Source organism: Capronia epimyces, assembly GCF_000585565.1.
Source record: "Capronia epimyces CBS 606.96 chromosome Unknown aczIQ-supercont1.4, whole genome shotgun sequence".
In the NCBI taxonomy this organism is placed as follows: Eukaryota; Fungi; Ascomycota; class Eurotiomycetes; order Chaetothyriales; family Herpotrichiellaceae; genus Capronia; species Capronia epimyces.
In genome coordinates this window covers 2,469,164-2,494,111 of record NW_006912907.1, presented here as the reverse complement: position 1 = coordinate 2,494,111, position 24,948 = coordinate 2,469,164, and the positions used below count along the sequence as shown (strand labels likewise).

The following is a 24,948-nucleotide window of genomic DNA, read 5'->3' as shown; positions in this document are numbered from 1 at the left end:
GTCGCGGGGAGGGCCTGAGACGAATCAAGGCTTCCGCTGACTATTGGTGAAGGAGAGTGAGCTTCGACCCGGTCCGATACAGATGTGGGAGACCAATGTGAAGGCACAGTATAGAGGGTTGGAGGTACAGTTGGGAAACTCGTCGTTCGATACTGGCTCCATAAGACATGGTCTTGGCTCTGGTGAGCTGTACGCCATTGAAGTTGCTCTAATCTCTGCATTCGTGCGAAAACATTGGCCAGGTTTCCAGACAAGGATTGGACGCTTCTCTCACATCCTTTCAGGTCCGAGCGTATGCTTCTAATGCTCTTCTTTAGAGCTTTGACTAACCTTGGGGATTCGTTTGCTGTCGATTTTTCAAGCTTTGCCTCGGCCTTTCTCAAATTTCTTGTCAGCCTCTCTTGCCGACGTTCTTCATCTGCGAGGGCTCTATGCAAGTACAGGCGTTCCTGCTGAAGCTGGGAATGTTGCTCGGTGCAAAGTACCGGTTCTGTGGTAGAGAAAGGGGCGCCCCGGAATGGCAACATTGACATGTTCGGAGGTTGCTAGTCAGTCCCGGGCCTCGATTAGGGATGGACAAGAGGTGACAATCTGAACCGAAAAGCCTCTTATAGGCAGCGTCGCAGTTGGGGTACCATCGCCTTTGTGTGTAAATCCTGCTCTTTGAATGGTGACCGGCACAAAGAAACAAGGTCGCCTGATGAGGCTTACGCCCATTGTCTTGTGCCATCCTGGCAAAGCTTTGACTCACACATTCCACCCGCCATGACGAGCAGGTTCAACAAATCTCCAAAGACCAGCTTCCCGGGCGGCGTTTTGAACGACACCAAGCTCGTCATTCGTGATAGCTCTGTTGATCTCTGCATACCGTGCTTGGGCGTTGTCCTTGGAACCACGCTTCGGCTTACCGACGTGTGCATCCGGATGGTATTGTTCCATAATATTGACAAAGACATCTCTGCCGAGGGTCTGAGCCAGCCATTTCATGATCTGAACACCTTCCTGTTCTTTGCCCGGCATGACCAGATGTCGTACCAAAACACCTTTCCTGGCAATGCCATCTGGAGTAAAGCATAAATCGCCGACTTGTCGATGCATTTCCCGGATACTTTCTTGTGCAACCTGTGCATAATCATCTGCCTTTAGCAGTCTCTTGCTTGTGTCATTGTTCCAAACTTTGAAGTCAGGCAGATAGATATCAACCAAGCCGTCCATGAGCTTCAGGCTTTCTAGGCTGTCGAAGGAACTGGTGTTGTACACAATGGGGATTTTGAGACCCATTTCTCTTGCGGTCAAAATGGCAAGGGCTACCTGCGGAACCACATGCTCCGGAGTTACAAAGTTGATATTGTGCACACCGCCCACCTCTTGCAACTTCAGCATCCATTCGGCGAGTTCTTCGGGGGTCAGATCGAATCCCATCTTTTGATGGGCAATATCATGGTTCTGGCAGAAGACACAACGCAGGTTGCATCCACTGAAGAAGACGGAGCCCGAGCCATTGTTGCCCTGGAGGCAAGGTTCTTCGCCGAAATGGGGGGCAATCGTCGACACCTTGACAGTGGCTGCGCCAATGAGGCAATGTCCGGTTGTCTCGTAGCGATTTGCATTGCAGAGGCGAGGGCACAGATTACATTGTCGGAGATGGGCGTAGGCGGCAGCTCGCTTCTTGGCCGCGTCGAGCGAGCTGATCAGATGGTATCTAGGGATATAGTCGTCGAGCAGAAAGGGAGGAGCAAGATGTAGCCCGCGATGGGCAGGTCTTTTCAGACGATGCGCAGCCGCGGCACGAGTCACTGGTGGGGATCGTTTCACGGCTGGGCTACTGAGGAATGATCTGAGCATGCTGACGTCTGAACAGAGGATGCAACATACTCGCCCGCTGGCGACTGGAGGAACGATAAATATCGGAGTTCGTGGTCGACGAGAGGAAAGAGAAATACCAAGTCGACGATTGGCCGCCGCTGGTGTACAGTGAGAGTATGATGTCGTCGGCCTCATCCACGCTGCTTTTAAACCCGTGACTGGGACTAGTCTACATGCAGTTAACACTTGAACAGACGTCTATAAGCGACCAATAGTGATACACGTGACTTGACCAGTCACATCGACGACGTCGCAACGAACAGACACTTCTACCTACCTCCCTAATTACGGAGTACCCCAATCTGGATCACTAGCCTCGTTGGACGAAGGACAAGCTCGCACTGGTCAAGGGCACGAATGAGTCTTTGTTGGAATTCCATGGAATGCGGAGATTTGGTCCGTTACGGACGAAATGGCCTGGGTTTTGTTAAACGGGTACTCTACTACCATGGCCGCCCTCCTCTCAGCCTGGCATCAAACGGCTGGCCGCCTCATGAAGATGCTATCGTCTCATTGGGTATGTCGGGCTGTGCCAAGGCACCCGATAGCTACCACTGGGGCATTTCAAGTCCCCTGGGTTTGAGCTCGTCCGAGGACGGACTGAGTATGGTATACGTTTCACGGTCGGTGCCTGGGTTACTAACACCTATTAAACATGGGGTGTCATCACCATGAAAGAAGACTGTAGTACCTTGGTCGACGGCTTCCGACTTGTATACTTGTATACGGGGGCACTCGGATTTTCCTTCTTACCAAATTCAAAAAGAGCCATCCAACATGTCCGAAGAGTTTCCGATCGAGTTGCAGTTCGGAAAGACGTTGCGAACCATCTTCTACTCTCAATTCTTCTGTCCACCGCCGTATCCAAGCCAATCCTTTGCAAATCAAACCGTTATCGTCACTGGATCTAATGTCGGTCTAGGGTTTGAAGCAGCACGCCACTTTTACAGGCTGAACTGCACGAAATTGATTCTGGCAGTCCGAACTGTTGCAAAGGGGCAGACTGCAAAAGAAGACATCGTCCGAAGTGTCAAGCATCGCACTGATGCCGACGCAATCGAAGTCTGGAGTCTGGACCTCACCAGTACAAAATCCACCCTCGCTTTTGCTGAACGTGTCAAGAAAGAGCTCACTCGAGTTGACGTGCTGGTTGAGAATGCTGGAATCATCTCACATAAATGGACTCTCTGTGAAGGATTCGAGCAGGGAATCCAAGTCAACGTCATCAATACCCTTTTGCTTGGGATGTCACTTTTGCCGAAGTTGAGAGAGACCAAGGACAGATTTGCAGATTCATACCCTCATTTGGTGATTGTGACTTCCGAGGCTCTTCGATTCACCAAATTCAAGCAGATCAATGATCCGGATATCTATCAAAGTTTGAACGACGAAAGCAGGTTTGATGGGTTTGACGGGTGAGTCCACTACCGGGGGAAGAATAATCGCAGGATTTTAGTTCTGGCAGGATTTGCTGCTAACCTGATTTTCCGATGAATAGATACTGCATCAGCAAGCTCATAGAAGTACTGTTCATTCGCGAACTCGTGAACCAGCTCGATCCCAGCCAATCTTCCACACCACCGGTAATCATCGACCTGGTCAATCCCGGTATGAGCTACTCTTCTTTCGCGCGCGATGCAAGCCTCCCGGTCAGAATAGTCGACAGGATCGTACACTGGATCGCTGCACGCTCAACGGAGGTTGGCTCTCGGACTCTTGTGCATGGTGCTAGCGCTCAGCCGGATTCGCATGGAGAGTATATGAGCGACGGCCAGAACCAGGCTGTAGAGAAATGGATTTACGGAGAGGTCGGTAGTCGAGCGCAAAGAAAGGTGTTTGAGCAGACTATGAAGGTGTTAGAGACGAGAAATCCTGGAATTGGAAAGGCAGCTGGGCTTTGAGAAATGAGGGTGGAAAGAAGGGTCCACCGAAGGGTCTAATTATAGTGGCTGAGTCGCAGGCAGGTTACACCTCTGGTGCCTCAGTAATAGTTTATAAGTAGTGGGTAGGTCCCTGAGGTAAATGGTAAACATTTCCGTCGAGGAACAGACGGCACGAGTCCTCCTATTCCTATGAGCCATATACAGACAGCAAGAACCATCCCTCCCGAGGCTGCCTCGTATCGTCTCATCACACACTCGTTCTCCTGAAAGGCTCTGTCGAATTCCCGGCTTCTCTCCACGCAGGAAAATGCGTGCCGCAATAGCAGTCCCAATCACCCTTCTCCTCGTGGTGCGAGCGTACACCCGCAAGTCTCTCACGCCACTGGGTATAGCCGCGGCGGCCTTGACAGCGACAATCCACGCCCTCCATCCCTCGGCGGTCCCATTTACTCTGTTGTGCACGTTCTTCCTCCTCGGTACGACGGCAACGAAGGTGAAGCACGACGTGAAGGCCACCCTGACTCTATCGAGTGGCGGCCATTCCGGCGGAGAAGGGGCTAGGACGAGCATTCAGGTATTCGCCAACAGCGGTTGTGCCAGCATATTGGTCTTGCTACACGTATGGCTCTACGGTTATGGAAGATCTGTCAACCAGACACGGGCATGTTTCGGGGCCGAAGATACCAAGATAGCAGATCTCCTGCTCCTGGGCGTGATGAGCAACTATGCCGCTGTTGCGGCAGACACGCTGTCTAGTGAGCTGGGCATCCTGTCCAAGAGCAGGCCGATTCTCATCACTAGCCTCCGCCCCGTACCTCCCGGTACCAACGGCGGTGTGACCCTAGCAGGCTTGCTGGCTGGGGCAGGAGGGAGCGTGGCTATATCGGCAACGGGCGTGCTGCTGCTTGGATTTTGTGAAGGAGGGTCGGTGAAGCGTTTAACAATCTTCGCCCTACTTAGTGCACTGGGTGTTGTCGGAACGCTGGTCGACTCGTTGCTGGGCGCCATCCTACAGGCATCAGTGGTGGATCATCGGTCAGGGAAAATCGTCGAAGGCCCGGGCGGAGTCAAAGTCCTCACGAAACCTGGTCAGTCGCGTGCTGGCACTCCGACCCATGGTCCGAAGGAAGGCGACGGGAGAAAGAAAGGCGACGAGAGCCGGTCGATTAATTCTGGCCACGACATCCTGGACAACAACCAAGTGAATTTGCTCATGGCCTCAATCATAAGCATAGCGGGAATTATGGCTGGGCGTCTCGTGTGGAGTTAACCTGGACATCGTCGTGCGTTTACCTCTACTTCGGCATGGTCATATTCCACCGGCACATATGAATCATATTATTATAATCTCTCGCAGAGCCATGTTAGTTTTTTTCCTCTACGCCAGTCGCGCATCCCATATCGACTGAGTGATCACCCGGATCATTCGTCGGTTGCCGCATAGAGTCATATCCAGTCAATCACCCAAGTGTCCCAAGTTCCCGCTAGCCTAAATGACAAACATATTCTCCCTTTTCCAAGCCAGTCAAACTCCAAATCCACACTCGTTCCGACGTTATGTAAATTCAAAGGGCAAGCCACACTATGGGTATGGCCACCAAATGCCATGCCAACAGCTTCAAAGATAATACTTTCGTTTCAGATGAGGCGCCATTTGAAGGAGCGGCAGATTGCGTCGCGGATGCACCCGTGGACGTCAACTTCCGGCTGCCGCTAGCGCTCGAAGATGGCGCTGCCGTTGGAGCGATAGTGGTCGATTCCAATCCCACTCCTCCTGGCCCGAACGACACACTGTGGCTGCCGATGGTCGCTGTCACTTGAGGAGCATGGGAGCCGATGCGATGGGTGGTGCCACTGATGACAGCCTCACTACTGTCCACAGACAGTGTCAACCCTTCTGCTGTATATACAACAAAAGGTGGCTGAGTTATGTCACCGGCGCTCAAAGTGGTACTGGGCAGTCCTACACCCATTGACCCGACAGAGATGGCTGTTCCATCCACTGTTAGGGTGGTTGCCGGAGCGCCCTGACCGATCCTGTATGTTGTTCCAGAGATGATTGCCAGGGTTGGGCCAACGGTCAAGGTCAAATCGCCTATAGCAAAGGTCGAGGTGGGCACAGATGTAGGTACCCCTTCCTGCCGCTGCGCTGGGGATATGGTAATGGTTGTCCCTTGTCCAATGATTTCAGAAGGTTGCACAGTAAATGTAGCACCACTGGCCTGGACTGTGGTTGGAGCGGAAGTCGGGATAGCAACAGTTTGGCCGCCGATGGCTACGCTGGAAGGAAGGACGACGATAGGAATATTGCTGATGTTGGTAGTGAAAGCTGTTGCGGTTGGGGACCCATTCGTTGTTGAAGCAGTCGCAAAACCCGAGTAAAAGATTGAGGCGATTATGTCGCCCAGTTTGGTGGTGGTGGGAGGTGCCTCTGCGGGAGTACTGCTGGGAGTTGCAGCATCATTGTCGTCGACAGATGCCAAGGCTCTATGAGCACTACTCGTTACTCGAGGCGGATCAGCATCACCCGATTGACCTGGAGCATCGACATTGCTATTGCCGTCGTCGCCGCTTCCACCGGCGCCTTTCACTGAAGGAGAGGGGCCAGTGTTTTTGGGAGGAGATGACGTGGGATCGGTGGGATATTGAAAGTTGACGCCGGCTGCGGTGGTCGGCGGAGCAACTACCGTCGCTGGTGTCTTCTTGGTAACAATAACGGTACTCGTGTAGTCAACGCTGGAATAGGAATTCGCCATGGACGATGCTTGAGGGGCCTGTGATCCCTGAGGGGCCTGTGATGCCAGTGGCGCCGTTGCTGATTCAGGAGGGACTGGGGGATTTGCAGGGGTCTCGAGCACAGGGATGATTCCAGGGATATAGCCATCTGGTGATTGAGTGGCAGAATAGAAGGAGCTGGAGGAGTTGCCATCTGGTGATTGAGTTGATTGAGTGGCAGAATAGAAGGAGCTGGAGGGGTTGGGTAGTACGTTAGGACCTATCAAGGGCATAATTGTGGCTTCACAAGCTGGTAGGGGTGTGATCAAAGTCGGGGTGTCCGTCACAGATACATTGCTGGCTGTGACTGTCACATCGAACCCTTCGGTGACGGTCACGTAGACGGTGGGAGGAACCGAGCCGTAGTACGTGACTGAACCGGTACATGTCGCGTCATCCAAGGCATTGGCATCTACCGAAGTCGTGGACGCAAGAGAGGTTGCAGGAACAAATTCATCCGTGGAGGTGGACGTAAAGGCAGCGTCCGTGGTTCTGTTGAAAAAGAAATCGGGAGTAGTTGTGTTTGCGAAAGGTTGACCTCTGCCCACGAACCTCAGAGGCAGCCTCTTGTCGAAAGCCAGAATCCGGGCGTGAGCGAGCGCCGCAGACAGTGAAACGAGTGACCACATTGTATGCATCTTGTTCTCAGACCCTCAGAGAAGTTCTCCCTCCTCTTCAGCCCCGACTTGAGGGGGCTGGTCGTCAGCCGATGCTGAATGAAGAAAACGAGTGACTGTGCGAACGAAACGCGCACTTTCGACGGCACGTTCAATGCTTCATGGTGAGCTCGGAGAAGTTGTTTAGCGAATGGAGCCGCCGGTTCAGGAGGAGCAGAGTGGTGTGTGGTGAGAGTGTGGTGTGGTCGCAGCGAAGCGTGAGCAACATATATGGAGGCAGCCCCCCGTTGGCTCTATGCAGGTACCGGAGACACACAAGTGGCTCCTGCTTACAACAGACACCGGCGTCGCCAAATCTCGTATCCGACTCGTCGTAAGCCAAAGCAGCTGCTGTGGTGGACAGCCCAAGCGAAAGGATGAGGGCAGCAGTGGGTGCGATTGGTGGTGGTGGTAGAAGAGGGCTGAAGATGTCTGGATTTGCTGGATTTGCGGGAGGCGGGCAGCAGGGGCTTTTTGGACGTCGAGGCCAGGCTCATGGGGCGGAGATGGCACTGCAGGGTGCTTGAGTTACCTTAATTCGGTGCTAACCAGAATCTTTTCGGGCGTGCAGGGTGCAGGGGGCAGGAGGCAGCGATGGACAGTGGACAGCACCAATTTGATACCCACTCTCCGTGGTCAAGGATTTCCGGCGCAGGGGGCGCAGGCAGCCTGATCATGCAGCTTGGGCAGAGATTGGCTGCGGGTGACCAGCCTTGGATTTACCTGGATTTAGTCTCCCATCTAGGTGCCCATCAGACAGTGGGCACCTAGTGGGAGAGAGATGAACGGGCTTGCTTGTCCACCAACGAGGTCAGTCCAGCCCGCCTCCGCCGGAGAAGCACTAACTCAGGTAACAGTTCACTCAGTACCAGGGTCACCCAAGGCTCGCCTCTCTCGTCGTTGACAATCTCCTGCCACACAGTGCCACTCCCGACCTGTGACCCACAAGGCCGCGCCTTATCCATGCATGTCATCGACCATCTCCGAAGTACACACATCCGGGATACAGATACAATGCTCAATTTGTCTTGCAAATGCCCGTTAGGTGCCCGTTGTCCAGACACTCCAATGCCTGAAGAGCATGTGCTGCACTCAACCCGGACCTGAGACACGCCGCTGTCGCCAATGAATCAGCACAAAACCACTGCGCCTGCTCAACCTCGGTCTCCGCTACCAGGTGGGAACGAAAGTTCTCAAGACACGTAACTCCTGTGTGGATAAGAACACATCATGGAGGGATTTTAGGCTGAAAAAGTGGCGCTTTGCCCGCCCCGCTGGTAGGGACTGTATGTGCAGGTGTACGGAATAGATATGTAGTGGGTGCGAGTCGTCATATACTCTGTAGAGTGTAGACCCGTGTCCAAGGAACCTTTTGCTGACACAGTAGCTTGGAGAGGGTGCAGTGGCAGTGGGTGGAAAGAGTACGGATATAAGTCTCTGTACGGATACAGTGTGAGTTCAATGCAAGGTACGGAGTATCCATGTACTACCCGCGAGGACTTGGCCCCTGGGCTCGGAAACAGAATTTATCCTGTGATTGGAATTGTTTTCGCCCCAGAGTTGGCTAAGGTTTTAGGACCATCCTGGAGCAGACACACATGCACCAGAAAAAGGTCACTTTGGCAAAATTTGGTACTCGCCGCAGTGAGCAGCCAACTGTATCGGTACGGAGTTCTACGTACGTACCTTAGGTACCTATAGTTGATTAAGGTGGTAGTGGGGGACTTGCCGGAGCCTTAGGAGCCCTAAGCCTGGAAAAGCCGAGGGTGGCGCCGACTCGTAGGGTACGTTAGGTGCTAAGCACACCTATCAAGATCTTAGTAGGCACCTGTAGGCACTTAGTAAATACTAATAGGTAGTACTCCATCCACGCGTTGGAGGGAATTGTAAAATGTACCTAGGTACTCCGTGCTTCTAGCATTCATTTTTCTTTCGCTGCCTCTTGAAGTCCAGAGTATCCGTATATTGATGCTCTCCCATTTCGATCCCCCGGTCTGCCGACGTCCCTTCGCTCGACTAACCGCAACTCTCGTTTCTTTCACTTGATCCCTATTTCGGCGCTGTCGCTCGCTCGCTCGCTCCGCCCTCAAATCCGCTCGGTTCAACAACAGGCCTCGATGTGCCCATGGCCTTCCAGCCACGGTAACTCGCAACAGGATGCGCCTCCCGGAACAAGGCTTTACCCCGTCTTCCACCGCTTTCCGTGACTACTACCTCCTGTCGATCGCTGTCGGCCTTCTCTTGCGGCCCTGTCTTGCAGCCAAACCACACCCACAGCCCATTGTCGCGACGACAAGCACTGATTTCTTCGGTTACGATGGCGCATGGTCAACCATCAATATTCGCGTTGGATCGCCAGAGCAGTGGCTCTCGGTTCTACCGAGCACACTCAGCCAGGAGACTTGGGTGGTAGGCCCAGCTGGGTGCGACGGGACAAGTACTTGCCAGTCGAAAAGAGGGGGGTTGTTCTATGCAAACGAATCTTCCACATATAAACCTAGGGGGTTCTATGACCTGAACTTTGACTCCCAGCTTGGTACGGCAGGCGTTGGGTACTATGGGTTGGATACCATACACCTCGATGACCAGACCTTTGTCCCCGACCAGATTATTGCAGTGGTTAATTCGACCGATCGCTGGCTTGGGACTTTGGGTCTCGGGGTCCAACAGACGCGCTTCAACGGTACAAAGGACTTTCTGCCACTGCTGTCTAGCCTGGTTGAAAACGCGAGCTTGATCCCCAGTCACAGTTATAGCTACACCGCAGGAGCTTTTTATCGTAAGTCTTTCCCACACCAGTCGCGAATCCGTTCACTAAAGGGCTTCACCAGGGCTCAAGAGCGTTCCGGCTTCGCTGACGCTTGGAGGAATCGACGCCAACCGGTTCACGCCCAACAACATGACGTTCTCGCTGAGTGCCGATTATGCGCCTGTGATCGCCATTAATTCGATATCAGTCTCCTCTTCATCTTCACATGGCGAAGCATTGCCCGCCAATTGGAACTCCAATCCTGAGACGCTCCTTGGTGGTTCTCAGGCTGCTTTATTCACCATTGACTCTTCGACCCCGTTCCTATGGCTCCCGGAGAAAGTATGCGATTCCTTCGCATCCGCGCTCAATCTGACCTACGATGACAACCTGCAACTCTACATCTTTCCGGACGACAATTCATCATCTCCGGATGCCCTTACGGCCTGGAACTTAACCTTCACCTTCACACTCTCCAATCTCCCTTCATCCCCCAATGGCATTGATCTTACCTTGCCGTACGACGCATTCAATCTTCAGCTGTCCTATCCCTTTCCGAATCTCGAAGCGAACTTCACATCCCCGCCTAAGAACTACTTCCCCTTGCGGAAAGCTGCCAACTCGACCCAGTATGTCATCGGACGTGCTTTCCTACAGGAGACCTATCTGACCGTCGATTATGAGCGTAACTCCTTCTCCCTTTCACAAGCCGTCTTTACATTAGATGCTGTTGACAATGTCAACCTCATGTCAATAGAGCCTCCTGCCAACAGCATATGGGCTGGACCTGACACTCCCACCAAATCAGGCCTCTCCACCGGAGCGAAAGCTGGAATTGGAGTGGGCGCCGCAGTGGGCGCCTTAGCGGTTGCGACCCTCATCTGGATGCTCTGCTTGAGGAAGAACAAGCCCAAAGCTGACGGAGTTGTCGAGAAGATCAAGCGACGGAGTCTCCTCAGCAGATTACATCGGACGCCAGATTCAAAGACATCCGTATCCGAATTGCTTGGTGATAAACGCCATCCCACCGAGGTTCCCGCCGATCCGTCAGTTACCCGCTTTGAGCTTCCGGGAGATACGCCCATTGAAATGCCTGGTGCGCCGGTGTCGCCCACTTTCTTCGAAAGCAGTCCGGCGGGCGGCCAGCGGGCTTCGACCACAAGGAATGACCCTAGACGCCCTGCGGAACTCGAGCACCGCAACTCAATGTGCAAGGATGGCGACATCGCTGCCAGTGAGCGATCTGGGTCCCCCGTACCTCCCTACTCTCCAGCCGTGATCCACCACAATCATTTTAGCAGTGTGAGTCCGAATAGCCCCACAAACAGCCACGAGTTTGGGACCCTCTCGTCTGGCGAGCAGGGCATCAGCCCAGTTGGTGCAAGCAGTGGCCGATACTCTCGGATATCAAGCAACAGCAACAACAGGAGCATACCGAGTCCTGTATCTCCTGAAGCCACGTCCAGGCCTCAAGGACACCCTTTGGACCAGTCACAGATTAGTCCTTCAAGGAATGATACTCTTGTGGTGCCGCAGCTACATGGACGTCCGCCATCACGCTCACCGAGCACTGGGAGTAGGTTTAGAGAGGAAGGTCTAAGTTCTGAAGGAGAGGAGCAACCGGTTGCGTCCTCGGGACAGCCTACTACTCGAAGCCCGAGGTTCAGCTGGGAACAGTAGACCTCCCACAACGGCTTCTGACGTGCTTGTTTTGTCTTATGATACTGGATGACTTGATGCGTTCTGTAACGACTTGATTGTATGATTCTTGAGGATGGAAATTTCTTGTAACCGATGCTTGATGCAACAAGTTACTGAGAATATGCTGGACATTATCATCTGTTCTCCCTGAGGTATCTCCGTCGTACAGTGTTTTGCGCATTTGTCTTAATGCTCCGCGAGATAGAATAATCGGGCGGAGCATGACTCTATGCCGTCGTTGGCGCGACTACAGCAAGACAGAACATACCAAGTCGGGCATCTTGGTCGTGCCTTGAATAGACTCAATTAACTGAGGCCTGAATCGCGGTGCTGCCATGGAATTTTGCACGTTTGCATGTGATTGTGCAGGGTAAGAAGCCATGGCACTAACCAGCTGGAAAGAATTCCCCTTCTTTAATGTTTCTCAAGTGCCTGTCCCTGCGGATGATGATGGGTCGTATGTCTTCGATGTACGTTTATCACTCCCCGAATCATCTGGCGCCTGACAAAGGTTACAGAACGATGTCGTGTCATTGACGACCGGAGCCGACTCCCTATTCCTTGGTTCTTCCGATGGCTCAGTCCGTATCCTTTCTCGGGCTCTCAAAGTCGCCCACAGCTTCCACGCCTCAGATATCGCCGATGCAGCAGTCACCCATTTAAAGCAAATCCCCGACACTCCCTTCCTTGTCACCCTCTCAGAAAACTTATCTAGTGATCCCTTGCTGAGGGTTTGGGCCTTGGACAAGACTGAGAAGAAGACAGGAGCACCTCGGTGCCTATGCACAATTGCGGTTCAGAATGGGAGGAGACAATTTCCTGTATGATTTCAGGATTCAAGATGGCAGCCAAATACTGAGATTCGCAGGTGTCGGCGTTGGTAGTCTTGGACGATTTGAGCCAGGTAGCAGTTGGCTTCGCCAATGGAAGTGTCACGGTCATTCGTGGCGACTTCATCCACGATCGAGGAACAAAGCAGAGAACTGTCTTCGAGTCTGAGGATCCGGTGACCAGTTTAGAAGTCAGACAAGACGCAGTCAAAGTTCTGTATATTGCGACCACGGCAAAGATCTGCAGTCTCATCATATCCGGCAAAGGCCAGGGTCAACCAGTACGAACCGTCGACAACCGCGGCTGCAATGTTGGTTGTATGACACAGGATACAGAGACCGGAGACATAGTAGTCGCTCGGGAAGATGCCATTTACTACTATGGTCCGAACGGACGAGGACCCAGCTATGCCTTCGAGGGCCCAAAGAAAATCGTGCAGATGTACAAAGAGTACGTTGCTGTGGTCTGTCCACCACGAGTAACACAAGTTTCGAAGTCGAAAAGTTTCAGGAAACTCGGAGGTGACGAGATTGACGAGCTGTTTAACAGCTCTTCCTTCACGTTGCTTGACACCGACCTGAAATACATAGCACACAATGAGTCTTTGCCTACGCAGGTCAAAGAGGTTTTTGTGGAATGGAATGACCTCTTTCTGTTGACAATAGATGGAAAGGTAAGACTTGATTCCCAGGAGATGCTGCTTTTAATAATCCAGAGCAGCTATACAGGTATCAGGAGAAAACGTTGCAGCAAAAGCTTGAGATTCTCTATGAGAGGAACCTGTACCTTTACGCCATCAACTTGGCACAGAAGTCCGGGGCTGATAAAACACAACAAAATATCATATTCCGCAAGTATGGGGACTACCTCTACCAGAAAGGCGATTATGATACAGCTATGCAGCAATACCTAAGGGCAATCGAGAACACCGAACCTTCCCAGATCATCCGACGCTTCCTCGACACGCAAAGAATACATAACTTGATTGACTATCTGGAAGAATTGCACGACCACGATAGTGCCACGGCCGACCACACGACGTTGCTGTTGAATTGCTACGCCAAATTGAAAGATACGGAAAAGCTAGATGCATTCATACGTACTCCCGGAACGGCGAGGTTTGACGTTGAGACCGCGATTGCAATGTGTCGGCAGGGAGGCTACTTTGACCAGGCTGCATATCTCGCCACAAAACATGGCGAGAATGAATTGGTCATCGACATTCTGATAGAAGACTCCAAGAAGTATGCTGAAGCATTACAGTATATCTGGCGTCTCGACGCCACCTCGGCTTACCCGGTGTTGATGAAATACGCACGCAGTCTTATTCAACACTGCCCGGAAGAGACCACAAAGCTCTTCATCGAGTATTACACAGGCCAGTATGCGCCGAAAAATGATGTACCCGCCGTGTCCGAAGTTCAGGCGCAGACGGGTGGAAGCGCCTTTCAAACGCTCTCAGCTCTTTGGACCTTACCTTTCATGAGTCGATCTTCACCTACGGATGGGGCGGCTCTAGCAAGTCAAGAACAAGCGGGCAGCGACCAGAGTTCTGCCCCGGATGAACGCAAGCCTCCAGCCTACAGCGTACCACGGCCTCGGAGCGCTTTTTCATCTTTCCTGGCTCACCCGTCACAGTTCATCACCTTTCTGGAAGCTCTCTTACTCCAAGAAAACGTGTCAAAGGAGGACAGGTCGGATCTGTCGACCACGCTGTTCGAGATGTATCTGGAGGCTTCAAACGTGGCCACAGGCACAGCAGAGAGGGAAAGGTGGCAGGTCAAAGCCATCAGCCTGATTGCTGATAAAGAACAAGAGTCGCTGGATGACTCGTCGATTGATACTTCGAACGTCCTGCTTCTGTCATCTCTTTCCAAGTTCCCGGCGGGGACGACACTGATAAGGGAACGTGAGAATCTGTACGCCGATATTTTTCGATCGTACACTTCTGCAAAAGACACGTCCGGCGCCATATCGTCCCTCAAAAAGTACGGTTCCAAAGACCCCTCACTATACCCGCTTGCCCTTGCCTATTTCTCTTCGTCTACCGAAATTTTGAGAGAGCCCGGGGTCAAGGAAGAACTCCAAACCGTGCTACGGAGAATTGACCAAGAGAACTTGATGGCACCTCTCCAGGTGGTGAAGGTGCTGTCGCAAGGTGGTGCCGTGACCATGGGGATGGTAAAAGCATATCTTTCAGACAACATCTCGAGGGAACGAAAAGAAATTCAAGCCAACCGACGGTTGATCGACTCATACCGGACAGAGACCGCATCGAAGAAGTCTGAACTGGCCGATCTTGGCTCGAAGCCGGTAGTGTTTCAAACACGGCGGTGCTCATCGTGCAGCCGAAACCTGACTCTGCCAACAGTCCACTTTATGTGCAAACACTCGTTTCATCAAGAATGCTTGAACAAGCCGGGAGCAGGTCTAGATGAAGATGACAAGGTAGAATGTCCGATCTGCAAACCGGGCAACGACACGATCCGGGCAATCCGGCGGCAGCAACTGGAGAGCACCGAGCAGCACGACTTGTTCAAAGCGGCACTCGCGAGGAGTCAGCATCGCTTCGACACGGTGAGCGAGTTCTTTGGGCGCGGAGTTATGGGAACAACGCCAGCTGTAGAATGATGCAGTGAGATAATTAACCCAAGTGACAGCTGAGAGCTGCCATAAGTAAGCGCCGTCATCAACAAGGGACCAAGGCGGAGGATACTGGCTATTTCAAATCTGACAGACAGGTACGGAGTACACTAGGTACTGGACCTGGCGCCGTGAATGAATGACAACATGAGAGGATGTACCTGTGTGGACCATCGGAGCACCTAAACAACACTACGAAAGCATCTCGGATGGCCAAGATCTTTTAGAGAGACATTGAAGGGTCGCATTTATGTGTCATGGTACCCTGTAGTGCAGTGAAACTGGACCCTGTCTAAGACCCAAGTCTCAGCTGCATTCTACCCAACGTGCTAAATGCGGTACGGCGACAGACAAGTGGGGATACGTGGCCTTCATACAGAGTCCGTAGGATGTCGAGCTCGAGGCTCGATGGCTCTGGCCTATCTCTGGTTGTGCGTCGTTTGTACCGTAGGGCTGCATCGTGAGCGGCGACTAGGGGAGGGGGGAGTGGAGAGGCGGTCTGGCGGGGGAACGGGCTGATGGTGGTGGCGGCGGCGGCGGCGGTAGGGGTGGTGGTGGTGGTGGTGGTGGTGGCCGTGGTTGCTGGTGGAGGGGTAGTGTAGAGAGGTGCTACAACCCGGCAGCATGTGGCTACAACAACAGGACTCTGACCGGTCGGCGACTATAGTGGGATCTCATTGGACTTGATACGGAGGAGAAGAAGAGACGAGCTGAATACGAGCGCTGCCGAGGGATGCTTCAACCTAATGTTCTGCAATGTGTAAACAACAAACCAAAACTGAACAGATGTGCATACGAGGTTGAGGATATCGCAGGGACGGGCTGGGGCAGGTCAAGCCTGAGGAGGCTGAGCCCAATCGCTGCTCTCGTGCGCGTGCATTGCATGTTGTGATCTTTTGGCGTCGCATGTGCTGTTGTCGTTGTCGTTGTCCCCTGTCGCGCCTTGACATGGATGGGCTCTGGTGGCTCTGTGCCAGTCCACACACTAAGATGCAGATGCAAGCCCGACCCCCATAAGCCAGGTAGTTTAGGGTGCTATTAGGTGTTGGGTGTTTGCTGTGCGGAAGCCACGAGGAGTGGGTGAGGTCAGCGACGTCGTCCATCCGGTTGCCTCTCACCACGGGCGCCCTGAAGCAGAAAGATCATCATCATCATCACAGCCAGCGTAGCGTGTCACTGCGTAATCTTCTCCTCTGAACCATCTTGCTCGATTTGCAGTAGACGGGACACCATATTGTTGTGCCTTTTCCCTTCTCGAGGCCATTATTCTTCGTCCCCGTCGGAGTGTTCCGGCCGAGCAATTCGAGCGTGGCAAAGGCGCAAACGGTGTGGCGAGCATTGCAGTTAGTTAGGTACTGAGGAGGCGCAGCCGCAGTCAGTCTCAGGCGCGAGGTCCAGCGCAGGAGCGCAGGAGCGCAGGTGCGCAGGTGGACCGGGCGAGTTGACTTGGAACCCGACCACCACCGCCATCACCACCACCACCACCACCATCACCAACACCACATCAACTACACCCTACACCTTACGCCCTACACACTACACACCACATTACACGTCTGTCGCTGCTCGCCTGGCCGTCCGTGCTACAATCTCTCGACGCCCTCCCTATTCTCGTGCGCCGGTCAACAACTAATGTGATTTTCTCCCAAGCGGGCACATTCTTCCTATTCTTCTTCAACCCTGCCTGTCCTCGTCAACAAATGCCCACCCCGGCCCTGTCAGCTCACCACCCCTCGACTTGGCCCATGACACTGCACTCTGGTGCAGACTGAAGCCCAACAGGCATCGCCCCATCCACCACGTCCGTCTTCGCTCCCCAGCCCCGCGACCATGGCAGACACCGACCAGGCAATTGCCGAGGTGCACCGCAAGATCGAGCGAGAAAAAGCTCTTATCAATGCCGCCACGCACATGCGACAGTCGACCAGCAACGCCACCGTACAGGCCCGTGTCGACAGCAACATCCGCGATGGGCGAAGGAACATTAGCTACTTGGAAGACAAACTGCAAGAGTTGCAGCTACGAAAGCGAGGCGGTCCGACGGAGGACGGCGCCCCCGCGCCACCCGCCCACGGCGGACCGGGCTACCAGACATCTGATGGTCGCGGTCACCGACCTTATCCTGCCGGGGGTGGCCCTACTCCGCCGCCCAAGGACCAGCGAGGGTATTTCACCGGCGAGAGAGCGGACTATGGAGACCCAGGTCCAGGCGGGTACAGCCAGGGCGGCACCGGCATGATGCCACCACGAGCTCCCTACGGCGACCCTAGACCCTACGATACTCCCATTCCAAAACCGCGCCCGAACTTCTCAAAACTAGGTAGGTCGCTCCAGTCCGCAATGCACTGACCGGGTGCTCACGTGCCATCTCAGATCTGATCAAATATGACACCCCATATCTCGGGCCTAAAATCCAGCTCATGCTGTCCCAACTCGAATTCAAACTGTCTGTCGAAAAGCAGTACAAAGCAGGCATCGAGAAAATGGTGCGCCTTTACCAAGACGAGGGCGACAGGAAAAGCAGATTGGATGCAGAAGGACGTCGCATCGAGAGCAATCAAAAAGTCCAATTACTGAAACAGGCGTTGAAGAGATATATGGACCTGCACGTCGACATCGAATCCGCAGACGGGGCGGACGGTAAGTGAAACATCCCCGCGATGCTAGTCCGGCAATGTCTGATTAGAACTCAGATGACAGCCTCAACGCTCCTAACATGCGGAAACCATTAACGGGACACTTGGAAATGCGCATCCATGCCATCAAGGACGTGGACCATGCGGCCTCGTCTCGTTTTTCAAGAGGTCCCGAAACGTTCGTCATCATGAAGGTGGAGGACAATATCCGAGCCAAAACTCGGGCCACCCGGACCGACAAATGGACCGAAGAAATCCATCATGTGGACATCGACAAAGCGAACGAGATTGAACTGACCGTATATGACAAAGCTGGCGACCGGCCCACCCCGATCGGCTTTCTCTGGATCCGCATTTCAGACATCGCGGAAGAGATGCGTCGAAAAAAGATCGAATCCGAGTTCAACCAGAATGGATGGGTGCCGGCTGATAAGATGGCCAACGGGGGAAGCCCAGGGAAACCAGGGCCCGACTTTCAACAACCTGCCCCTTTTATGCCTCCTGGGGACGCGGCGGGGGCGGGGCCTGCGGCCGGGTTCCCTCAACACGCCCAACCTCTCATGATTGATTCTTGGTTCTCCCTAGAGCCGGCGGGCAGAATCCACCTCACGATGAGCTTCCAGAAACAGACAGGCGCCCGGCGTCCGTTCGACATTGGGCTCAACCGCCAGGGTGCGGTGCGGCAGAAGAAGGAAGAAGTGCACGAGAAGCAAGGGCACAAGTTCGTCAAGCAGCAATTCTACAACGTCATGCGCTGTGCGCTGTGTGGAGATTTCCTCAAATATTCCGCCGGCATGCAGTGTGCCGACTGCAAATACACGTGTCACACCAAGTGCTATCCCAAAGTCGTCACCAAATGCATTAGTAAGGCGAACTACGAGACGGACCCGGATGAGGAGAAGATCAACCACCGGATCCCACATCGTTTCGACAACTTTTCAAACATCGGCGCCAATTGGTGTTGCCATTGCGGTTCTTTGTTGCCCTTAGGAAGGCGCAATGCGAAGAAATGTACCGAGTGTGGTCTCACCTGCCACGCGCAGTGTCAGCACTTGGTTCCCGACTTCTGCGGCATGTCCATGATCGTGGCCAACGAGATCCTCGAGACCATTCAACGCACGAAGCACCATAACAAGTCCGCTTCTGTTAGCTCCGGGATGAGTGGACGAACCCTGAGGCCGAACTCGGCCAGGCTCGGCCCCACGTCGCCTACCCAGAGCTACAGCTCAGAGCCGAATATGCTGACACCGCAGATATCCAACCAGTCCTACGACCATCATCCCGAGCCTCCGAAGCCATCTGCCGCCGCGAAGAGTGCGGCGCAGAATTTGATGTACAATCAGCCTCCGCTGTCCCAGTCTCAACAGCAGCAGAGACCGGTTCCTCATCGACCTGTCTCGGCGACAGCCATCAAAGCCGCCGCCGCGGCCGCCAATCGACCCCCATCCCAGCAGCAGTACAATGCGCCCTTCACAGATTACAGTCCGCAGAAAGCGGCCGCCGATCGATATGCCAACGCACGACCGCCCGCGCCAGAAGCGCAGCCGCCTCATGCCTCGTATGATCCTCGCGCGTATCAGCAGTACGATCGAGCGCCAATGCAACCACAAGCACCACACCACGCAACACAGCAGGCACTGGTTCCTCAGCAAAGACCTCAGCAGGTCCAGCCCAGTTACACCCCGGCCCCTGCCAAGCCGGTGCCGTCGCAACCACAACAGGTGGCGGCCCCGCCATCTGGACGGGGGACAGGACCTCGAATCGGTCTCGACCACTTCAACTTCCTGGCTGTCTTGGGAAAGGGCAACTTTGGAAAGGTCATGCTCGCCGAGGCCAAGAGCTCCAAGAAATTATACGCCATCAAGGTATTGAAGAAAGAGTTCATCATTGAAAATGACGAAGTCGAATCTACCAAGTCCGAGAAACGGGTCTTCCTGATCGCCAACAAGGAGAGGCATCCCTTCCTCCTCAGTCTGCACGCGTGTTTCCAGACAGAGACTAGAGTTTATTTTGTCATGGAATACATTTCCGGCGGAGATCTGATGTTACACATTCAGCGTGGACAGTTTGGCCTTAAGCGAGCTCAATTCTATGCCGCCGAGGTCTGCCTGGCTCTCAAATACTTTCACGAGAACGGCGTCATCTACCGGGACTTGAAGCTGGACAACATCCTACTGACGTTGGACGGCCATATCAAGATTGGTGACTACGGGTTGTGCAAGGAGGATATGTGGTATGGATCCACGACATCCACCTTTTGTGGTACCCCCGAGTTCATGGCCCCTGAGATCCTCTTGGATAAGAAGTACGGTCGCGCCGTGGACTGGTGGGCTTTCGGAGTCCTCATCTACCAGATGCTCCTTCAACAATCTCCATTCCGCGGCGAGGACGAAGACGAGATCTATGATGCAATTCTCGCCGACGAACCACTGTATCCGATCCACATGCCCCGTGACAGCGTATCCATTCTGCAGAAGCTGTTGACAAGAGAACCGGAACTGCGCCTAGGCAGCGGGCCCGGTGATGCGCAGGAAGTCATGAGTCACGCTTTCTTCAAAGGAATCAATTGGGATGACATTTACAACAAGCGGGTGCCCACGCCCTTCAAGCCCACCATCAAGAACGAGAAGGACACCAGCAACTTTGACCAGGAGTTCACCACCGTAACGCCGGTGCTGACGCCGGTGCAGAGTGGTAAGTGCAACTTGTGCTCTAATCAATGACCCCGACTGACCTTTCTCGCGCAGTGCTTTCACCGGCTCATCAGGAGGAATTTAGAGGCTTCTCATATTCGGCCGATTTCATCTAGGAGGAGATCACCGGCTCACCGGACGAGGTGGATGCTTCGAGCCCGACCGATTAGGAAGACGTCCAAGTAGGAAGGACCGAATCATAAAGGACGAATCCGCTGGTCGCTCCGCACTTGTGAAGAGAGTCCAGGACAGAACCGAGGCTGGTACAAGAGCGAAAGACAGGATGTTGTGGCCATCAATGGCCAAAACGTTCGATCGGCGTAGGCAAGGCGATCTCAGGTCCATCGTGGAACGGGAGGCACGGGCAAGGAGACTAATGTCTAGACTTTGTGAACGAGTGAGCGTACAGATTTCAGGATGGCCATAGGTCATTTCTGGTCTCACATTTTGATGGAGTGGGATTTGCGCAAGTTGGACGCGTCACATAGTGTAGAGTTGGATTGAGACGAGCGAGAGAGACGGCGAGAACGATGTATGAGAGAATGAATGATGGTCCGACGAGACGGCGACGGCGACGGCGACGAGGGATGGAAATCAGGCGTGACGCTGGTCAAGGTCGCCGTCACTGTCACAGTGACGTTTGCGAGCGAGGGGGGCGAGAGCAAGGACAGAGGTTTGGGGTGATAGCCAGGTAAAGCCACCAACTGATCATTTGTTCCCGATGTGTGACGGTTCTATACACCAAGTGGCTGATTCACGAGTGAATTAGTTACTTTGTCCTTTTTGCGGCTGTCGTGGTGTAACAGTTTGGGTGAAGTGTGAAGCGTGACACGATGGATATCCGGGATCACAATACAGTACTTGTCTGTCTCAGTGTGTGGAGGATGGTGAGGAGGGAAGTGGTCATAGATCATCGCCATCGCTGGTCGAATACTAGTGATTTGGACTCTGTTGGGGGCACCTAGGGGAGAGTAGTGACTGTAACGCGTGGGAAGTGTTCTGCGGCGGGAGTGATCTAAGTTAAGTAGTAATAGTCATATCAGACGATGGTATGTAATACGACGGAGTGATAGTTGTAGGTGAATACAAGTCCTCACGGACCTCGACCTGGACCTGGACCTCGACCTCGACCTCGATCTAGCGACGTAGACGTAGACGTAACACCTGTTTTGACCACAACAGGATCTCAGATGGCCGCGTGGACGAATTAGGATGAAGTGCAGTGTTCGGGGGTGGTTGTGGTTGTGGTTGTGGTTGTGGGTACTACCTACCTATGTGCCTATGTGCCTATGTGCCTATGTACCCACCTACCTAGTACCCTATGTACAGGACATATGTACAGAGTATATACTTGTATATATATAAGCAAGTCGTGCCGGCACTACTCATACACACCTGGTACTTACTTACCCGCCCCTATTCCGCCACAGCCTTGTCCACCCACCGGCACCGGCACAGACAGCCGTCACACTCAACTCACTCACTACCAGTGTCATGTTGACACGGCCGTCGACTCTTTTCTAAATTTCATTTCTCTTTGCTCTTTTTTTCTTTCATGGAGGGCCGCAGATTCCGAACTGCACGACGATCGCTGACCCCCGACTGTGACTCAGCCATGCCTAATAGACAGACAGACGCTCCCGGTCCCGCTCCAGCTCCCACTCCCAGACAAGGAAAGTCGATCAGATAGTGCACTTTCTGAGAGAGAAGGGTCTTCCTGAATGGGGGTTCTTTGACTTTTAGTCTGGCGCCTCAGGCCGACAAGCTGCATGTGACAGTTACTGCAAGTCCCAGCACCACTTTCATTCGGGCGGGAGAGGCATTCCTGCCTACGCAGGTAGGGCTGGGGTAGACTGCTTCTATATTGTTGTGTTGGTCCAGACAGGGAGCTGATGTGACTGCAGTTATGATCGAGTTGAGGGGATTCTACCTCTGTCAAGACTTACCTTTCTTTCCCTCAGCCTCCCAGACGGCGGACGTCCTCCTCACAGCAGACCGAGGATCTTCCCACGCCTCGAGTCACCTTTATCGAACGAGGGCATCGACGTTGTTCCGATGACAACCTGACATCCTGCCCCAAGCAGCGCCTCAAATCAAATCCAATGACTGTTGGGAAGATAGATAGCCTCGGTGATAGAGAGCACCAGGAACTCACAGGGCAAGAGAAAGGGATGGTGTGCCGTGGTCCACGGAAAGCGTTTCAATTCTGTTCTACCTATTTTCCTCTGCCACGTCTACAGCCGGGCCGACCTCTGGCGCCATTCACGTCTATATATTGAAAATCAGCTGGTGAACAGACTGGCACAGACAGACTGTGCTCGGGCTTGGGCAGTCACAGCCTTGTTCGAGATACCTGCGAGCGATAAGGGGGCGAGGGAATCCCGCCTACCTGGACCTCCCGAAAGTGTTTGGAGGAGCAGGCTTGTTGTCCAGAATCTCCTCAATCTCCTGCACAGTCTTGTCGTCGAGCTTTTCCAGAAGCTTCAGAGCCTTTACATTGTCGACGAGCTGCTCGACTTTGGTGGCACCCAGAATGACCGTACTGACATTCTCGTTCTTGGCAGCCCAGGCCAAAGCCAGCTGCGAGGTATTACCGCCCAACCGTTCGGCAATCTTGGACAATTTCCTGACCTTCTCGATCTTAGCCTGGCCTTCAGGCTTCTGTAGAGATTCGACGGCGTTGCTGAAGATATCCTTGTGGTTGGCCAAACGGGAGCCCTCGGGAATACCATCGTTGTACTTTCCGGTCAACAGGCCGGAAGCCAAAGGTGACCAGATGGTGGTGCCGTATTTGTATTCCTTGTACAACGGGGCGTACTCGACCTCGAAGCGCTCACGGTGAAATGCGTTGTATTGCGGCTGCTCGGCGACCGGGGCAATCAGGTTGTACTTCTCGGCGATCAGGGTTGCTTCGGTGATCTGGGTGGCAGACCACTCAGACGTGCCCCAGTAGTAGGCCAGGTTGAGGTTGCGGATGACTTGGGTAAAGCCCTCCACAATCTCCTTCATCGGGGTGGCGTAGTCAGGTCGGTGAGCAAAGACAATGTCAACGTATGGTTGCTGAAGCCGCTGCAAGGAGCTCTTCAGACCCTCTACAACATGCTTGCGAGAGAGACCCCGAGTGTTTGGTTCTTTTCGGCCGGTCCCAAAGAAAACCTTGGTGGAGAGGACGTATTCGTCCCGTGGCCAGTCGAGTTCCTTGAGAGCGTTGCCCATCTCAATCTCGGATTGTCCATTGGCGTATGTCTAGACGGGGTTAGGTACTGGAAATGCCAGAGTCTGCAAGATCGTTCTCACCTCGGCGGTATCAAAGAAATTGATACCGTTTTCCCAGGCAGTTTGTAGGATTCTGAGGGAGGTCATGGTTAAAGAATGAAGCACGGGCGGCCGGATGATCATGACTACGACTCACTCCTTGACGATGTTGCCCTTTTGCGTACCGCCGTAGGTAAGCCAACCACCTAGACATCAACATGTCAGCTGTTGTTAATGGCCAAGGCCAAATGTGAATGATGATTTTGTACACGTACCCAAGGAAAAGACCGAAACCTTTAGGCCAGTAGGACCAAGATGGCGGAAGACCTGTGGCACAGTGGAGGGATGCAGTCAGCAAATGCAGGGTTGAGTGTCTGTCTTAAGACCATGGGCTCACCATGTCCTTGGGGTCAAATGCCGATCGGACTGCCATTGCGAGAGGTCTCTGTGTAATGGAGGATGGGAGAACGGGAGGATCTGGGAGGGTCTGGGAGTGTCTGCCTGGTTGAATCAAAGGTAGCACGAAATGACAAGAGAGAAAAGACACAGGACAGAAAGTGGCTGCTGGCGTAAATAAAGGAAAATCGAAAGGAGGCCAAGGTGGGATGGAAGACGCCGCAGGCTGCGATGCCGGACCTGCGCACAGCTGCGTTTCCCACTACAGTATTGTAGGTACCTACATACGTATCTATTAGGTGCCTATCACGCTGGGAGAGCCAGGATGACGTGACCGTGACCGTGACAACCGCAGACCGCAGGCTTGAGTTTAGGCATGAGTTGGGTCAAATGACGTGATTCTAGCGTCTGACAAGCGATTTCTCCTATCTAGATGGGTTTAGGCTGTGCACCAGGCACCTACCAGGGCAGGAGATCAAGCAGAAACAAAGAACTCCGATATCTCCGGGGGCCTCCTTAGCCTTGGGCTGGAGCCGCAACGGCGGATAGAATAGTAGGCGTCATTCGAAATGCCGGTTATTCGCACGCCTTCCACGCCCTTTACCTCACCTCAGGTACAGACCCATACCAACCAACACGCTCCTCGCTGTGCTGTCTCCCATACTATAGGTACGGAAAACGGCCGACGACACCGGCTAATGCTCAAGGGGCCCAATTCACCATTCGCGGGCACCCCAACACCATTTCCTCAATTCAGAAACCCACCGGCGGGTGGGCTGCCCTCCATCCCCCATCCTCCATCCCTGGTCGAACGACTAACATTTGGTTAGTTCTCCAGTTCTCCAAAGCCTAACCGGCACCACG

General features: G+C 53.5%; 8 protein-coding genes across 8 annotated transcripts; 5 read left to right on the top strand and 3 right to left on the bottom strand.

The window, feature by feature from the left end:
* Positions 1-747: 747 nt before the first annotated feature.
* On the bottom strand, positions 748-1,845 carry A1O3_05533 (pyruvate formate lyase activating enzyme; the record flags this gene model as incomplete). The annotated part of the gene is made up of 1 exon (XM_007735653.1): positions 748-1,845. The coding sequence occupies one exon, from the start codon at positions 1,843-1,845 to the stop codon at positions 748-750; it is 1,098 nt and encodes a 365-aa protein (XP_007733843.1).
* Positions 1,846-2,643: 798 nt separating this feature from the next.
* Positions 2,644-3,767, top strand: A1O3_05532 (uncharacterized protein; the record flags this gene model as incomplete). The annotated part of the gene is made up of 2 exons (XM_007735652.1): positions 2,644-3,281; positions 3,365-3,767. The coding sequence occupies 2 exons, from the start codon at positions 2,644-2,646 to the stop codon at positions 3,765-3,767; spliced, it is 1,041 nt and encodes a 346-aa protein (XP_007733842.1).
* A 289-nt stretch (positions 3,768-4,056) lies between these two features.
* On the top strand, positions 4,057-5,019 carry A1O3_05531 (uncharacterized protein; the record flags this gene model as incomplete). The annotated part of the gene is made up of 1 exon (XM_007735651.1): positions 4,057-5,019. One exon carries the CDS (start codon positions 4,057-4,059, stop codon positions 5,017-5,019), a length of 963 nt encoding a protein of 320 aa, XP_007733841.1.
* A 295-nt stretch (positions 5,020-5,314) lies between these two features.
* A1O3_05530 (uncharacterized protein) lies at positions 5,315-7,153 on the bottom strand (the record flags this gene model as incomplete). Its single annotated transcript, XM_007735650.1, has 1 exon — positions 5,315-7,153. One exon carries the CDS (start codon positions 7,151-7,153, stop codon positions 5,315-5,317), a length of 1,839 nt encoding a protein of 612 aa, XP_007733840.1.
* Positions 7,154-9,337: 2,184 nt separating this feature from the next.
* Positions 9,338-11,609, top strand: A1O3_05529 (uncharacterized protein; the record flags this gene model as incomplete). Its single annotated transcript, XM_007735649.1, has 2 exons — positions 9,338-9,959; positions 10,012-11,609. The coding sequence occupies 2 exons, from the start codon at positions 9,338-9,340 to the stop codon at positions 11,607-11,609; spliced, it is 2,220 nt and encodes a 739-aa protein (XP_007733839.1).
* A 401-nt stretch (positions 11,610-12,010) lies between these two features.
* On the top strand, positions 12,011-15,092 carry A1O3_05528 (uncharacterized protein; the record flags this gene model as incomplete). Its single annotated transcript, XM_007735648.1, has 4 exons — positions 12,011-12,100; positions 12,149-12,451; positions 12,499-13,134; positions 13,182-15,092. The coding sequence occupies 4 exons, from the start codon at positions 12,011-12,013 to the stop codon at positions 15,090-15,092; spliced, it is 2,940 nt and encodes a 979-aa protein (XP_007733838.1).
* Positions 15,093-16,934: 1,842 nt separating this feature from the next.
* A1O3_05527 (AGC/PKC protein kinase) lies at positions 16,935-20,549 on the top strand (the record flags this gene model as incomplete). The annotated part of the gene is made up of 4 exons (XM_007735647.1): positions 16,935-17,424; positions 17,478-17,744; positions 17,798-20,434; positions 20,488-20,549. 4 exons carry the CDS (start codon positions 16,935-16,937, stop codon positions 20,547-20,549), a joined length of 3,456 nt encoding a protein of 1,151 aa, XP_007733837.1.
* Positions 20,550-22,818: 2,269 nt separating this feature from the next.
* On the bottom strand, positions 22,819-24,121 carry A1O3_05526 (uncharacterized protein; the record flags this gene model as incomplete). The annotated part of the gene is made up of 5 exons (XM_007735646.1): positions 22,819-23,679; positions 23,731-23,782; positions 23,846-23,894; positions 23,964-24,015; positions 24,086-24,121. The coding sequence occupies 5 exons, from the start codon at positions 24,119-24,121 to the stop codon at positions 22,819-22,821; spliced, it is 1,050 nt and encodes a 349-aa protein (XP_007733836.1).
* Between the last annotated feature and the right edge of the window lie 827 nt (positions 24,122-24,948).